Here is a 16610-nt window from a genome sequence, read left to right as displayed (position 1 = left end):
CTATTGTGTATATGTGCACGTGTACTTGTGTATGTATATGTGTTTATGAACTTTGTGTGTGTGTGTGTTTGTGTGTATACAGGTGGTTAATAGGCTGACTGGTGTACCAATCTCTAACTGCTACTCTGTTGCGTAGACCTTCACCATAGTGTTGGGATCCCCTCCCTTCACTTTTATTTTTATTTTTATTTTTATTTTTTAATTTTTTGACAGGCAGAGTGGACAGAGAGACAGAAAGGTCTTCCTTTTGCCGTTGGTTACCCTCCAATGGCCGCCGTGGCCAGCGCATCGCGCTGATCCGAAGTCAGGAGCCAGGTGCTTCTCCTGGTCTCCCATGGGGTGCAGGGCCCAAGCACTTGGGCCATCCTCCACTGCACTCCCGGGCCATAGCAGAGAGCTGGACAGGAAGAGGGGCAACTGGGACAGAATCTGGCGCCCCGACTGGGACTAGAACCCGGTGTGCTGGCGCCGCAGGCGGAGGATTAGCCTAGTGAGCCGCGGCTCCGGCCCCCTTCACTTTTTGACCACAGTTTCACTGCTTTCTCTCAGATGTCTTTTCTTCCAGTAGGAAGAAGATGGCAAGATGAGTGGAAGCTCTGAGTTTGAGTTCTGGGATAGAATCTATTTCCATTTCTTATCACATGTATGACCTTACGTCATCTATCATACAGTGTTACCAATACCTACCTTACCTGGTTTTATGAGTATTAGATATTTCTGAAGCCATTTACAAGAATGCAGAGAAGATGATAAAGACTCGTAAGCAGTGGTGGTGGAGGTTCTTAGGAACGGTTTTGGCCTTGGGTGCTAGACAAATTAGTGATGCATATCATTGGTAGAACTAAGAGAAATTGGTCTGTACAGAAATATGGAAGCTTTAACTTTTGAACTTGTATATTTTAAGTATTCCTGAGATTTCCAGGTAGAAGCTTCCAGCTGAAGCTGGTGCTGTGTGGCACAGTAGGTTAATCCTCCACCTGTTGCATTGGCATCCTGTATGGGCACTGGTTCTAGTCCATGCTGCTCCTCTTCCAGTGCAGCTCTCTGTTGTGGCCTGGGAAAGCAGTAGAAGATGGCCCAAGTGCTTGGGCTCCTGCACCCACATGGGAGACCAGGAAGAAACTCCTGGCTCCTGGCTTTGGATCGGCACAGCTCTGGCCGTTGTGGCCATTTGGGGAGTGAACCAATGGAAAGAAGACCTTTCTCTCTGTTTCTCCCTCTCAATGTCTATAACTCTGCCTCTCAAATAAATAAATAAAATCTTAAAAAAATGCATCCAGCTAAATGCTGGAAATTCTGCTGAGGTAAAGTGGGAATAATGTCATATTGAGAGAGATTTCAGAGTTGCCATGTAAGATTGATAATCCAAGTATTGACATAGAAAGGGGAAAATATTTTAGTTTTGTCTACATTTAGGAACAAAAGAAAAGACAGCCAGTAAGAGTAGAAGAAACCTGTAGAAAGGAAGACCTGACAAGCAAGGAAGTTTCAGAGTGGCTGCAGAAAGGTCAGCCAGGATGAGGCTAAGAAAACAGTTGGAAATTTGCTTGTTAAGAAATCATTAATGACCACTCAGAAATCAGCCTCATAATTGATTTATTTGATTTGGGAATGGAAGTTTCACCTTGAAATTTTGTGGTTATATTGAGAGGAAGGATGATAGTTTGAGAGAGAAAAAATCTGGGAAGAATATGGGGTTTTGATGTTTGAATTGTTTGCTAATTTTGTATTAAAAATAAAGGCTGTCTGAGCCTGTTTTGAGGCAGATACAGTTAGAGAAAAAAGACAAATGCTGTAGAATAGGTAATTAATAAGGCGCTTGCTTAAAATGGAACCTTAAGGAGCACCATGAAACACACAGTATCGAGAGTGAAGAAGAGATCTTATGGGAGAAGGGAATTTTGAGTGTGTTCACAATGGGTGATATCTGGGTTTCTGGTAAAGTAGTACAAGCAGAAAGCATTGAGGATGATATATCTAAGTCAGAGTAAAAAAACATGAGGTGAACAAAATGCTGATATTATAGTGGTCAATAGTTAGAGTATACTGAAAGAGTTTTGAGTGATACTTGAAACAGAAAGCTTTGGAAAACTGGGCTGGAAGGAATAGAGGGAGGAATACCAGATGTAATCTTGAGTTCCACTTCTTGATTTGTGACCATAAAGGAATTGAAGGCACAATGACTGACTTTGGAGATGATGGCTAGAAATGTGGTGCTAAGTTGACCTGAAGAATGCTCGGTTTAACTAAAACTAGAGTTTGTTGAAAGTTAGTATTTGAGGAGAAAAGGTTGAGAATGTAAGTAATTTTCATCACTGTTAAGACTGGAAAGGAGAGTCACTGGTAATACAGTAGAACTGTATCTTTGGGATATAGTTATAGACCTGTATAACTTGGGGCCGGTGCTGTGACATAGCGGGTTAACGCCCTGGTCTGAAGCGCTGGCATCCCACATGGACGCTGGCTCTAGTCCTGGCTGCTCCACTTCCAATCCAGCTCTCTGCTATGGCCTGGGAAAGCAGTAGAAGATGGCCCAAGTCCTGGGGCACCTGCACCTGCGTGGGAGACCAGGAAGAAGCTCCTGGCTTCGGATCAGTGCAGCTCCAACTGTTGCGACCATCTGGGGAGTGAACCTTCTGACAGAAGACCTCTCTCTCTCTCTCTGCCTCTGCTCTGTATAACTCAGACTTTCAAATAAACAAATAAATCTTTAAAAATAAATAAATAAATAAACCTGTATAACTTAAAAGTTCTTGGTTAGTGATTAAAACTATTATCATTCTTAATTTAAATGAAGAATGGAAATTTGAAAACAGTGTTTTTAATTTTCAACAACTTTAAAGTCCAACCCTCTTTTCATATGCAAAAAACAAATTTTTGAGGAGAACTTTAATTTCTTATATTTTAAAAAGATAAAAAGATATGAATTGAGTCTTCATATTCAAAATACTATAAGTAAATGATGCACATACAGCATTGTTTTCAGTATACATTCAGGTATTATGTTTGAAATTTTGTAGTTGTATTGTTAATTTATTATGACTTCTTAGTCGTTTTTTTCAAATCCTAGATTAAGAGGTGATTGATGTATTTGTGAATTCAGTTTCAGTAAGTGTACTTCATTGCTCAGAGAGAAGAGACTAGAGTGAGGAGTATATGATACATTTAAGGCTGTGGCCACATACATACAGACCTTACAACTTTTTAATTTTGTTAGAATGCTGAATTTATTAGTAAAATAAGAGACTAATGAAATTTTTAAGTGTACTTTTTTTGGTGTTTTTGTGTCAGGAATTTTGGTTCAGCTGTTACACATAAATTACTTGACCATAATTGATAGCTGTTACATTCATGCATTCTACGTGTTTACCTAGCCTTTTTGGTAAAGATTAACTGTGTGTATAAACTCTTGCACTAAAGATGTAATTGCTTAGTACTTTGAAAAAAGTTTGAAGCTTTGAAAACCTTTTTATTAATGACTGCCTGATCTTGTAGACTTGCATTGACTTTAAAAAATGTGGGCTGGCGCCGCGGTTCACTTGGCTAATCCTCTGCCTGCGGCACCGGCACCCCGGGTTCTAGTCCTGGTAGGGGTGCTGGTTCTGTCCCAGTTGCTCCGCTTCCTGTCCATCTCTCTGCTGTGGCCCGGGAAGGCAGTGGAGGATGGCCCAAGTGCTTGGGCCCTATACCCGCATGGGAGACCAGGGGGAAGCACTTGGCTCCTGGCTTAGGATTGGGGCAGTGCGCCAGCCATAGAGGCCATTTGGGGGTGAACCAAGGGAAGGAAGACCTTTCTCTCTCACTGCTAACTCAAAAAAAAAAAAAAGTTTTATTTAGTGTGTTAAATAGATAATTAGTTTATATGGCTCAAAAAGTCACATGGTTCACAAAAATATCCTTTCCATCCATCTTCTACCTGCTATTTCCCTCACCTATTTAGTGACTCTGTTTTTTCTTGAATAACCAATTATTTGCTGAAGTTGCAGGAAATAATATGGTATAATAAACCATATTAAACCATATTAAGTTACTTTTAAACAATTCTTAAACTTTTAAGGATAATTTTAATGTTAATTTTTGTTACAATTCTTGAAAGTAGTGCTATTTTACTGCTATTTTTTTAAGAAAAATAAATAGAAGTAAAATTCAAACTATTCCAAAATTATACCTTAAATACAGGTATGATTTGTAAAACTGGTAATGCTTTTGTGCCATTTTGAAAACTTAGTATATTTTTATGTAACTGCATTTGATGCTTAGTCCTCATGAGAATCCTGTTAAGAAGGAAGGGTATGTATTTTTGTTGTCTTTGTTTTCTAGAGGAAACAAGTTAGTGTTTTGACTGCATTTGAATTCAAGTCTTCTAACTATGGAATGTATAGTCTTTTTTACTGTAGCTAAAATCTGAAATCATTTTTCATGATTTGAATTGGTTTATAACCATTTTTTGACATTTATTTTATCTACATCTGTCTAGATAAAGATATTTAGTTGTTTGTAGTGCAATAGTGCTACAGGGGGAAGAAAAATATTTGTGTCCAGAGTTTTTAATGCATTAGAGAGATTTAGATGCCAGGTAACCTAAAGGGAAACATTGCAGGGCCGGTGCTGTAGTGCAGCAGGTAAGGTCGCCGCCACCTGCAGTGCTGGCATCCCATATGGTGCTGGTTTGAGTCATGGCTGCTCCACTTCCAGTCCAGCTCTCTGCTATGACCTGGGAAAGCACTAGAAGATGGCCCAAGTGCTTAGGCCCCTGCACACATGTGGGAGACACAGAAGAAGCACCTGGCTCCTGGCTTCAGATCAGCGCAGCTCTGGCCATTGCGGCCAGTTGGGGAGTGAACCAGCAGATGGAAGACCTCTTTTTCTCTCTCTCTCGTTCTCTTTCTCTCTCTGTATAGCTCTGACTTGCAAATAAAATAAATGTCTTTTTAAAAAAAAAAAAAAAAGAAACATTGCAATTTTTAAAAAATATGTACTTACTTATTTGAAAGGCAGAATTGGGAAAGATAGAGATTTTCTATCCACAGGTTCACTCCACAAATGGCTGCAATAGTAGGAGTGTCATCATTGTCTCTCAACATGGGTGGCAAAGGGCCCAAGTACTTGGGCCATCTTCTGCTGCTTTCCCAGGCTCATTAGGGAGCTGAGTTGGAAGTATAGCAGTTGGGACACCACCTGGCCCTCATGAGTGAAGCCTGTGTCAAGCTGCTGCTTTACCCACCACGCCACAATAGCAGCCCACAAATTTTTGTCATCTTGAGTATGCTTTGCTTACAGTACAGTTTTCTGCAAGTCACTTTCAAGTGTTAGACCTCTTAATGTTAGTGCCTGGCTTACATTTCTAATTAAAATGTTTTAAAGTCACATTATGTGATAGGAAAAATAAAGCCTTAAATGAGCATTTCATTTATTCAGCATCATTAGTGAATGCCTTGTTGTACACATTAGAAATTTTTCTGTAGATCACTCAGATTCCCCCTTTTAAATACTGACTGTATTGTATATATTTTAAAAATTTGTAATAGTTAAGCACTTTCTAAAACATTTTATACTTTGCTAGCTTCTTCAACCAAAGAGATGTCTAAAGCACAAAGATGTATTTCTTAGTGGATTGTTGCATATGTACAGTTGCATGGGTCTCTAAGGCCAGCATCACTTTTTGCTACTGCTGTTTCTGCCTCTTACAGGCCTCTTTCTTGTTTGCTTATTCTGATATGCTTTTCTCTGGAATATAGGTATTGTGCTTATAAGGAATTATGTGTTTAATAATAAAAAGATTCCTAAATCCTTGTGGGGAGCCCAGTAATATAAAGAGTAAAACTAGTGCAGAGGCCTTTGACAGTTATTTTTGATATGCAGTGGCCTTTGTTTATTGGGTTCTTGAACCAGAGATTATTGTGATCTTTGAATAAATGAGATGTTATAATAACTGCATTTTAAAGAAGAAAAGTTATTCCGATACTTTTTTTATTGGTGTTACTCTGATTTACTCAAAGGTGGATTTAAATATTAATCATTTCAGATCAAGTTTCTGATGTATATATGTGTTCTTCATTGGGTACAGCTCAGTTACTTTAGCAATTTAGTGAAATAACTATAATGGAACTTTCCTTTTGAATTTGGCTTCTCTCTCTCTCTCTCTCTTTTTTTTTTTTCTGTCCACCAGGGAGTAACTATTCCCAGTCAGAGACGCTATGTGTATTATTATAGCTACCTGTTAAAGAATCATCTGGATTATAGACCAGTGGCACTGTTGTTTCACAAGATGATGTTTGAAACTATTCCAATGTTCAGTGGCGGAACTTGCAGTAAGTGCTCTAAATTCTCATCCTTCCATGTATTGGAACCCTTTTCTTAACATATCTTGAAGTTTATATAAAAATCTAAAAAGAAATTTACCATATTTAAAGTTTATGCAGGAGCGTATATTTCTGAAGTATCTGAACTAATAAATTAGCTCCATTGTTCAGCTCATTGGATTAAAGAAGCTAAGAACAATGGTTTTAATGTTCTTGAAGCCAAATTATATTTATGAAAGAAATATTCTGTGCTGTAGCCACCAAGTGTAGCCTGAATTTTGATCAGATGACTACAAAACCTGTTGCAGCAGAGATGCAGCATGAGAGTGGCAGTGGGATTCAATTTACTGATCTTGGGGCAGGAGTGAGTTCTTTAATAGTTTAGAAAGACTTGGTATTGACAGTTTTGGTAAGAGGACAATGGAAAGGAGACATGGCAGTAAGCTGAAGTATGAGTGAAGGATACGGTTGCCTCTGAGTGTGTATAGAGTATCAGGGAAGCCTAGGCTTAGATAATTTTAGCTAAGTTTCAGTCTAGATCTGATAATTAACAATGTAATTCTGGGAATGTCATCTTCTGTTTGATTTTGTCCATCCATAAAATGAAAAGAATTTGAAACTTCCTGAATAAGTACTAGGTGCAGATGTCACTGATGTCTGCCTTTAATTTATTTCTGTCTCTGACTCTAACCTGTATAAACCCAAATCAGTTATCTTGATCCTGTTCTGCTTCTCTGTTATTCTAAGCCAGTATCTCTAGCTAGACTAATTGAAAGCATAATACCTGAACCCAATGGGAGAAAATACAGAAGGAAATATTACACAGCCCATAAAACACTAGATGATTGCTCTTTTTTCCTGTAATGGAGTTTTATAACACTGGAACTTAAATACCATCTTTGCAATTATCAGTCATGTTCTCATGTTTAAGAAATACATTGTACTAGCATTAAGGTAGCACTTCAGTCTTTTTTTAAGAACTCTGATACTTTGTTACTGATTTTAGTTTTCAGTTTTGCTCCTTAAAAATATTTAAGTTACAATGTTTCTATTCCTAAATCAGTTTACACCTAGAAAATTGTTTGATGTTGCTTATCTTAGATAGAGATAATCAGTATCATCAGATCTTCCCTGTTTTCTTAGAGCAGTGTAACTTTGTCAATTGCCATAAATTTATTAACGTAGCATGTTGAAGGCTTCTAAAGAACCTCATTAATTAATTTATTTTTTTCATTTCAGTAGTTATAAAAACTGCTAAGTCCAAGGCACTGGGCTGTTGAAAGTGATTGACATAGGAACTTAAGATTCATGGAGTAGAAGGGGAAAATGAAGGAAAAAAACCTCATGTTCTCTTAGTAGTATTGGTATCAGTCTGAGAGCCCTAAGAAAGGTATAAAAATATTAACAGAGATGGTAAGGGAAAAAGAATACTCAGTTCAGTAATCCTAGCTAGTGTGATTTTTTTTTCACATTGGCCTCTCTATTAAAAAAATCTCTTCTCGGTTTTACATTGCCATCCAACATTTAAACCCTGGTTTGTTCCTGCTGAACCCTTTCCACCTTTCTGATCTTTTTCTTTTTTTGGTCTCGCAGTATGTCCTTTAACTTCTAGTCTTTAAAATTATTGACTATTAAAACCCTTTTAGTCTCTCCTAATTTTCTAGTTCCCTATTTATGCACTGTGATTTAAAACTGTGTAGTGAAGCTATGTTATATAAATAATGTTGACGAATGAAGATTATATGTGTAAGTTATTATGCTGAATTCACCAAAACAGCTTTGGGGGTTGTCAAACAGTTTCATAAAGGAAGTTCACAGATCTTTATTGAACACTGGAGAAAGCATACAGTTTAGATGACATTAATGCTGAAGGAAGTATTAACAGGCAATAGGAAATAGCTTAAATTGAAGCACAGCAGAAGGAAATGAGATGGACAAAAAAATGTAATGACACAGAATAGACTAGGAATGGAATGTGTGACTGACTGTTGGAAGATCTTAATGGGGATGTCAGAGTTGATAAATATTTTGGTGTCTTGATAATACTGGATATTTATAAAGGCAGTTGTTTAGAAAGTTTATGATTTTATGGGAGAAAAGTAGTATAAAGGAAACCAATAATGTGAGTTGTCTTAGGCCAAATGTACTAGGGCAGTCAAGTGAAAGTGATTAGTTTTGGGGGATGGGAGAGTGTTGTGAGGTTTTTGTTTTTGTTTTTGTTTTGGTCAGTTGTATCTGAAGATTTTGTTGAAGTTTTGGTTCTGGTCAAGTGAATGATTCACAGACAGGAAAAAAAGGAAAAATGAGTTTGTGAATTTGAGATTTGGAGACATCAATGTTGATATTGGTTTTAAAACGTGCTTTAAATCTGATGAAAGTCAACTGTTCACATTAAGATACTCTGGGTATTTAGAAGTAAAGGTTCGAATCTAAATTAAGAGATATATTAGGCCGGCGCTGCGGCTCACTAGGCTAATCCTCTGCCTTGCGGCACCGGCACACGGCGTTCTAGTCCCGGTCGGGGCGCCGGATTCTGTCCCGGTTGCCTCTCTTCCAGGCCAGCTCTCTGCTGTGGCCAGGGAGTGCAGCGGAGGATGGCCCAAGTGCTTGGAGCCTGCACCCCATGGGAGACCAGGATAAGTACCTGGCTCCTGGCTTCGGATCAGCATGGTGTGCTGGCCGCAGCGTGCCGACTGTAGTGGCCATTGGAGGGTGAACCAATGGCAAAGAAAGACCTTTCTCTCTGTCTCTCTCTCTCACTGTCCACTCTGCCTGTAAAAAAAAAAAAAAAAAAAAAAAAGAGAGAGATATTCTTATATTCTTATATTTTAGGAAGCATCAACAAAGAATAATTAAGCCTTTCATGTAAACATGGTATGGACTTAATGGAAGGCATGTAGAAAAGTTGAGGGCAAGGAATAACAACTTGGATTAAGGAGAAGAAAACAAAACTAGAAATGAAAAATAAATTATATTGTGCAAGGGTATCACATGGTAACAGTCCTCTCACTTGATTACTGTCTTAGTGTTTCTAAGTGAAGGAAAAATTATTATATTCTAAATATCTAAAAGGATTAAAGTGTTAATTTAAAATGATCAATGTGGTTTTCTCTTAAGACTATATCAATATGTGTAACCCAAGAAAATTTAATCATAATTTTTGTTTTAATTCTGTGGATTTTCTCATCTCTTTAGAATACAATCATATCAAAGGATATATATGAGAATTGTATGTTAGAAGTCAACAGAAATCATATGAATGTTGGACTTCTGTTAAATTAGGATTTATTTATCCAAAATGTGAAATTCATGTCGACAATTTTTCTTGGTGATGATTTAAAATTTTTATTTAAGATTTATTCATTCATTTATTTATTTGAAAGGCAGAGTGACAAAAAAGAAAGGGAGAGACGGAAAGACATCTTTCATCTGCTGGTTGATACCTCAAATGGCTGCAGTGGCCAGAGCTGGACCAGGCAGAAGCCAAGTTCTGGGAACTCCATCCAGGTCTCTTGAGTGGGTGGCAGAGGCCCAAGGACTTGGACCATCCTCTGCTGCCTTCCCTGGAGCACAAGCAGGGAACTGGCTTAGAAGCAGAGCACCTGGGACTTAAACTGGCACTCTGATAAAGGATGTCGATTTTAAGAGGTGGCTTAACCTTCTTCATGACAACTCCTGGACCCTACCTACTGTGTTTTTAAAGGATTTATTTATTTGAAAAGTAGAGCAACAGAGAGAGGCAGAGACAGAGAGATCTTCCATCCACTGGTTTACTATCCAAATGGTTGTAACATCCAGGTTTAGTCCAGGCTCAAACCAGTAGTCTGGAACTCTATCCTGGTCTGCCACATGAGTAACAGGGACCCAAGCACTTGGGCCATCTTCCATTGCCTTTCCGGGAGGTGAGATCTAGAAGAGAAGCAGCTGAAACTTGAACCTGCACTTGGATGTGGGATGCAGGCATTGGAAGCCGGTGCTTAATGGTGTGCCATAACACTGGCCTTTTTTAGTCATCTAAGGAAATAGTTACTAAAACATTTTAAATATAGTTTTTAGGGGAATTTCTAAGTAATACTGATTTGTAACTAGCTAATGAATTGTTTACATAGTTCTAAAATTTTTGTTTATATTTTACCATAGTTTAATCAAGATCTCTACTGTTATAGGATTATCAGATTCTAAATTAATGAATTTATGTTAATAAGTCCACAAGACATTTTTATCCTGGATAATTTTATCATAGCTTTGAAATTAAACCTGTTCATTTGCTTTTTTTTTTTTTTTTTTAAGATTTGTTTATATATTTGAAAGAGTTACATAGAGAGAGAAGGAGGCATAAAGAGAGAGAAAGAGGTCTTCAGTCCACTAGTTCACTCCCCAATTGGCCACAATGGCTGGAGCTGTGCCAAACCAAAGCAGGAGCCGGGTGCAGGGGCCCAAAGACTTGGGCCATCCTCTGCTGCTTTCCCAGGCCATAGCAGAGAGCTGGATTGGAGGTGGGGCAGCCAGGACTCGAACCAGTGCCCATATAGGATGCTGGCACTGCAGGCTGCAGCTTTGCAGCTTTACCCGCTATGCCACAACACCGGCCCATCATTAGCTTCTTCAAGCTAGACTTCCAGTTAAATTTCTCAGGATTACATGAAATCTTGTAAAGTGGCTTAGAGCCTTTAATCAAAGACGTGAAATTTATCAACATATTGTTGGTATATTTCCTCTTTTTGAAGGTAGATTTTTCTCATGATAAATATCTTACAAACATATTATCAAACATACTGTTTCTTATGTGATTGCTGATACTGTATTACATAGATGAACCACCAGGTGTTTATTAGACCAGAACTTTAATTTGACTTGGTTTAGCTTTTCCTTGTTCTCAGTTGTTGATCACACTGATAAAAATGTGAGACTTTTTTATCTTTAAGGATGATGAGGCCTTTTAATGTTGAGAATTTTGTTTTGTACCCATAAACGTGCATGCCATATACACTTGTTTTTCTCATACACTTGATGCAAGTGTGTGCTTCTGTTTTTTGACTATCTTTGTTACCTTTCAGAACTACTTCTTACCTCCTAGTGTTAGTCAATTTCTTTTTAGTGAACTTTTGTTTTTGAACTCCTCAGCATACTAGATAAATTATACTGTTAGATTATTTGAGAATTTAAGTTTTTTAAGTCCTAAGATCTTAACCTTCTGTTAGTCTTTCATTGCTTCCATTAATATCTTTAGCTATAAATGAATTTATGAGTAAATTTAAAAAATGAAGTACACAATCCACTCCTTCCGTATTTTACTACCGTTTAGTTGTATTGCTAATATAATAGCATGATGAATTTTGAGAAGTTATGCCAATTATGCCAATTATTTTAAAACAGACATGGCCAAAACCTAAATAGTTGTTAATGAAAATGAAGTGTTTTGGAGGGAAGAGAGGTTGTGTCGCAATTTTTTTTTTTTTTTTTTTTTTTTGACAGGCAGAGTGGACAGTGAGAGAGAGAGACAGAGAGAGAAAGGTCTTCCTTTTGCCGTTGGTTCACCCTCCAATGGCCGCCGCTGCAGCCGGCGCACCGCGCTGATCCTGGCAGGAGCCAGGAGCCAGGTGCTTTTCCTGGTCTCCCATGGGGTGCAGGGCCCAAGCACCTGGGCCATCCTCCACTGCACTCCCTGGCCATAGCAGAGAGCTGGCCTGGAAGAGGGGCAACCGGGACAGAATCCGGCGCCCCAACCGGGACTAGAACCCGGTGTGCCGGCGCCGCAAGGTGGAGGATTAGCCTATTGAGCCACGGCGCCGGCTCTGTCGCAATTTTCATTTGAAGTCTATTGCATTTCTTTGCAGACATTTCAAATCTCTTCCTTCGTGTTTCTCATGATGGTGGCTTTATATAACTTTAAAAATAAAATGTGGTCTATGGGTAAAATGAGTGGTGGTTAATATTTTTATTAATATGCTTATTTTTATGGTACCTGTTATAACTTTGATTTAGATTATATTTTCTTTCTACTTGTAACATGTAATTTTTTTTATTTAGTAATTTTTTATGTGCTAGAGTGTTCACAATACCACAACAAATACTTGTTTAAAAATTAACATTTATACAGTTTACAAATGTACCAGAATAAATTTTAGATCATTTTAATGCTTAAAGTAGTTTATGTAATTTTAACATAATTTTCATATAAAGTTTTGATATTACCGTATTATTAGAAGTCTAACTTTAGAACTTAATATTCATGGAATGGGAACTGATTTTTATACTAGTGATAGAACTCTATTTTAAATGTACTAATTGCAGAACATTCTTGTATAGACTGTATTTTTGCCATAGTGTATTTCCATCAATTTGTCTTCGAAGAGGATTACAGATGCAGAATTATGGCTTTGTGTAAATTGCTAACTTTGGTCATTAAAATAATTTTTAACAGTTTAAAAGTTAGAAACATTTTCTGTATAATGATACTAGTATGTATTTAACCATGCAGATCCTCAGTTTGTGGTCTGCCAGCTAAAGGTGAAGATATATTCCTCCAATTCAGGACCCACACGACGGGAAGACAAGTTCATGTACTTCGAGTTCCCTCAGCCGTTGCCTGTGTGTGGTGACATCAAAGTAGAGTTCTTCCACAAACAGAACAAGATGCTTAAAAAGGTTTGCACTTTTCTTTTATTGGGGTTAAAAGCCATAGTAGCAATACCTTGAAGAGTAACTTCCAATCTCTTGCTTAAAAGCTTTGTTTAAGCAGAAATCACTCTTTAAAAATGGGTGATAAGATTTATGATATTTATTGAGCTATAATTAATTTTCTACAAGATGTGCAGATTCTTTGCTTACTCTGGCATACTAGTAAATAATCGTGTTAAAAGGAAAAGACCATATGACATTGTAATATGAGATAAATTTTCCATAACTTAAGTTATGCAAAGAAATTTTGTAAAAATATTAAAGATTGTTTACATAGCATATCAGTTGTCCTCTTTTAAAGGATGGTTAATTGAGAAGAAATTAGAATGGGACTATAAATTTTTTTAAAGATTTATTTATTTGTTTGAAAGGCAGTGTTACAGAGAGGCAGAGAGAGAGAAGTCTTCTATCCTATAGTTCACTCCCCAAATGGCTGCAACAGCTGGAAGTGAGCCAATCCGAAGCCAGGAGCCAAAATCTTCCTCATAGTCCCCCACACAGATGCAGGGGCCCAAGCACTTGGGCCATCTTCCACTGCTTTCCCGGGCCATAGCAGAAGGCTGGATCAGAGTGCAGCAACTGGGACCTGAACCGGTGCCCATATGGGATGCCGGTGCCGGAGGCGGAGGCTTAGCCCACTGCGCCACAATGCCAGGCCTGGGGGTGTAAATTTTAAAAATGTTGTTATATGGGTAGAAATTTTGTGGTTTTGTGTAGAGACACAGACTCCTTTTCTCCATTTTGGTTTATATTTCTTGGAAATGGGTTATTGTATGTTTAGTTCCCCAAGATTTAGTTTTTTGATTAGAGAGAAATAAGTATGAATAGGAAGTAATAAGGAGTGAAAAAATGGAGTTTATTTTAATATGCATTTAGAAAGAGCAGTTTGTACTTTATATTCTTTAGAAAAGTTCAAGAGCTCATTGTAAAATAGACTATCTTGTTTAAAATATTAAGTGTGAACATTTAAAGCAGATCTAAGGGGGCCAGCACCATGGCATAGCGGGTAAAACCGCCCCCTGCAGTGTTGGCATCTCATATGGGCTCTGGTTCAAGTCCTGGCTTCTCCACTTCCGATTCACCTCTCTGCCATGGCCTGGGAAAGCAGTGGAAGATGGCCCAAGTCCTTGGACTCCTGCACCTGCGAAGAAGACCCAGAGGAAGCTCCTGGCTCCTGACTTTGGATCTGTGCAGTTGTGGCCATATGGGACTGAACTGGTGGATAGAAGACCTTTCACTCTGCAACTCTGCCTTTCAAATAAATAAATAAATAAAATAATTTTTTTTTTTTTGACAGGCAGAGTTAGACAGTGAGAGAGAAAGGTCTTCCTTCCGTTGGTTCACCCCCAAGTGGCTGCTACGGCAGGCACGTTGCACCGATCCAAAGCCAGAACACAGGTGCTCCCTCCTGGTCTCCCATACGGGTGCGGGGCCCAAGCACTTGGGCCATCCTCCACTGCCCTCCCGGGCTACAGCAGAGAGCTGTCCTGGAAGAGGAGCAACCAGGACAAAAAAAGATTTATTTACTTTATTTGAAAGGAAGAGGCAGAGAGAGAGATAGGTCTTCCATCACTCCCCAAATGGCTGCAATGGCTGACGCTGGGCCCATCCAAAGCCAGGACCCTGGAGCTTCCTCCTCCAATGTGGGTACAGGGGCCCAAGGACTTGGGCCATCTTCCACTGCTTTCCCAGGCCATAGCAAAGAGCTGGATTGGAAGTGGAGCAGCTGGGACTTGAACCAGCGCCCATACGGGATGCCAGCACTGCAGGTGGTGGCTTTACTTGCTACACCACAGTGCCTGTCCCTTCATATTATTTCCAAGAAGTGATTTTTTTTAGAATAGTCATTTTAGAAGAAAAAGTGATCAAAAGATTCCCTCACCCCGGCGTCTTTTATTCTGAAGGTTTTCAGGCATACATTGTCATGTAAGAAACTGAAGTTACTGTGTTTGTATTACTGTGAAATAAATCTGCTGTTTAATCAGACAATTGCACTTAATTTCCAGGAACTTCTGTTAAAATAAATCTTGGATTAGATAGCTGATTAAATCATAAAGAAAATTAAATCATACCTGATTTTTGTTTATGCCTACACGTAACTGTACACATTTCTAAAGCTAGTATTAGAGTAGATAGAAGTTATTTTACATAAGACTTTAAGGTCGTTCTTAGCTATTATCTACAGTTTGAGTAAAAGAAACACAAATGAATCAATGTAACAGGTACCTGCAGGTTGGCGTATAGTAGTAGTGTTTTTGTTTACCTTTATGAAGAATATCAAACGATGCATAATTTTGTTGACTTCTTGGGGCAGATATTGAATATAGGTGACATGTTTTTCTCCAACAAAAATTTAAAATTAGACATTTCTTTCCTTTTTTTTAGGACAAAATGTTTCACTTTTGGGTAAATACGTTCTTTATACCAGGACCAGAGGAAACCTCAGAAAAAGTAGAAAATGGAAGTCTTTGTGATCAAGAAATTGATAGTATTTGCAGTATAGAACGTGCAGATAACGACAAAGAATATCTAGTACTTACTTTAACAAAAAATGATCTTGATAAAGCAAATAAAGACAAGGCAAACCGATACTTTTCTCCAAATTTTAAGGTCAGTTAATAACCCTTTGTGGAGTCAGTGGTTACATGCATACGTGCCTGTTTTATTCCAGGTGTGCAGATGAAGAACTTGGCTGACTGATTTTCAAATTAAATGATGTATTGTTTAGAAGCAATGTTTATGAAACAATAACCTGAATGTTTCTAATGAAATATCAGGATACAGAAAGAGTCAAAGGAGCTGCGTGTTTCCTTCTCCTGTTGTTTGATGAAATCTGGGACAGAGGTGTGAGAGGGGAGTTAAGTGAATGGGTTATGAAGTAGAAATGGGGGAATTTGTTCACTGCTGCTCACAAATAGGCTTGCTTCTTTCACTCTTTTTTACACTTTTAAAAGACGTACTAGGTACTTGCATAATTTAGTGTGGTTCTGCCTCCTTTGTTACCTCTATCCATATTCTTTTATGCTCTCTGGGATTTAGTCATAGTGGTGTGGCTTCAGTTCTTGCAAATACTGTTTCTGCCTCTGGTCTTACCAGTTCTTTTCCTTCTTCCTGTACCTTTCCACCCTAGTCTTTTCCCTTACCTTCATATAGGCCTTCTCTCATTGTCCTCCCCTGCTACTTCTTTCTCAGATTCCTCTCTGGTTCCTCATATTATGTGTTAGAATTAATTGATTTGTTTCATTTTTGTCTGTATGTGATGTATGTGTGTCTTTGAGTGTGTGTACTTCTATTTATAGGTGTGAATTCTTCAGATTAAAAAATCTGACTTGTAAACATTCCCAAATAATAGTTCACCATTTTTTTCTTTCCTTTGGCTATTTTTATTTTATTTATTTATTTTTTTTTTACAGGCAGAGTGGACAGTGAGAGAGAGAGAGAGAGGGAAAGGTCTTCCTTTTGCCGTTGGTTCACCCTCCAATGGCCGCCGCGGCCAGCGCACCGCGCTGCCGATGGCAGGAGCCAGGTACTTATCCTGGTCTCCCATGGAGTGCAGGGCCCAAGTACTTGGGCCATCCTCCACTGTACTCCCGGGCCACAGCAGAGAGCTGGCCTGGAAGAGGGGCA

The 16610-nt window shown here is 38.5% G+C and overlaps 1 protein-coding gene across 19 annotated transcripts in view; it reads left to right on the top strand.

The window, feature by feature from the left end:
- Positions 1 to 16610, top strand: part of PTEN (phosphatase and tensin homolog) — a 153746-nt gene that overhangs the window by 129021 nt on the left and 8115 nt on the right. For all 19 annotated transcript variants that reach the window (XM_070057650.1, XM_008270133.4, XM_008270132.4 and 16 more), the window contains 3 exons: positions 6170 to 6311; positions 12784 to 12950; positions 15369 to 15593. In XM_070057650.1, the coding sequence (XP_069913751.1) occupies positions 6170 to 6311; positions 12784 to 12950; positions 15369 to 15593 (534 nt within the window). The remainder of the gene's footprint in view (positions 1 to 6169; positions 6312 to 12783; positions 12951 to 15368; positions 15594 to 16610) is intronic.

Source organism: Oryctolagus cuniculus, chromosome 15 (assembly GCF_964237555.1).
Source record: "Oryctolagus cuniculus chromosome 15, mOryCun1.1, whole genome shotgun sequence".
NCBI classification, from domain to species: Eukaryota; Metazoa; Chordata; class Mammalia; order Lagomorpha; family Leporidae; genus Oryctolagus; species Oryctolagus cuniculus.
This window is presented reverse-complemented; position numbering and strand designations above follow the sequence as displayed.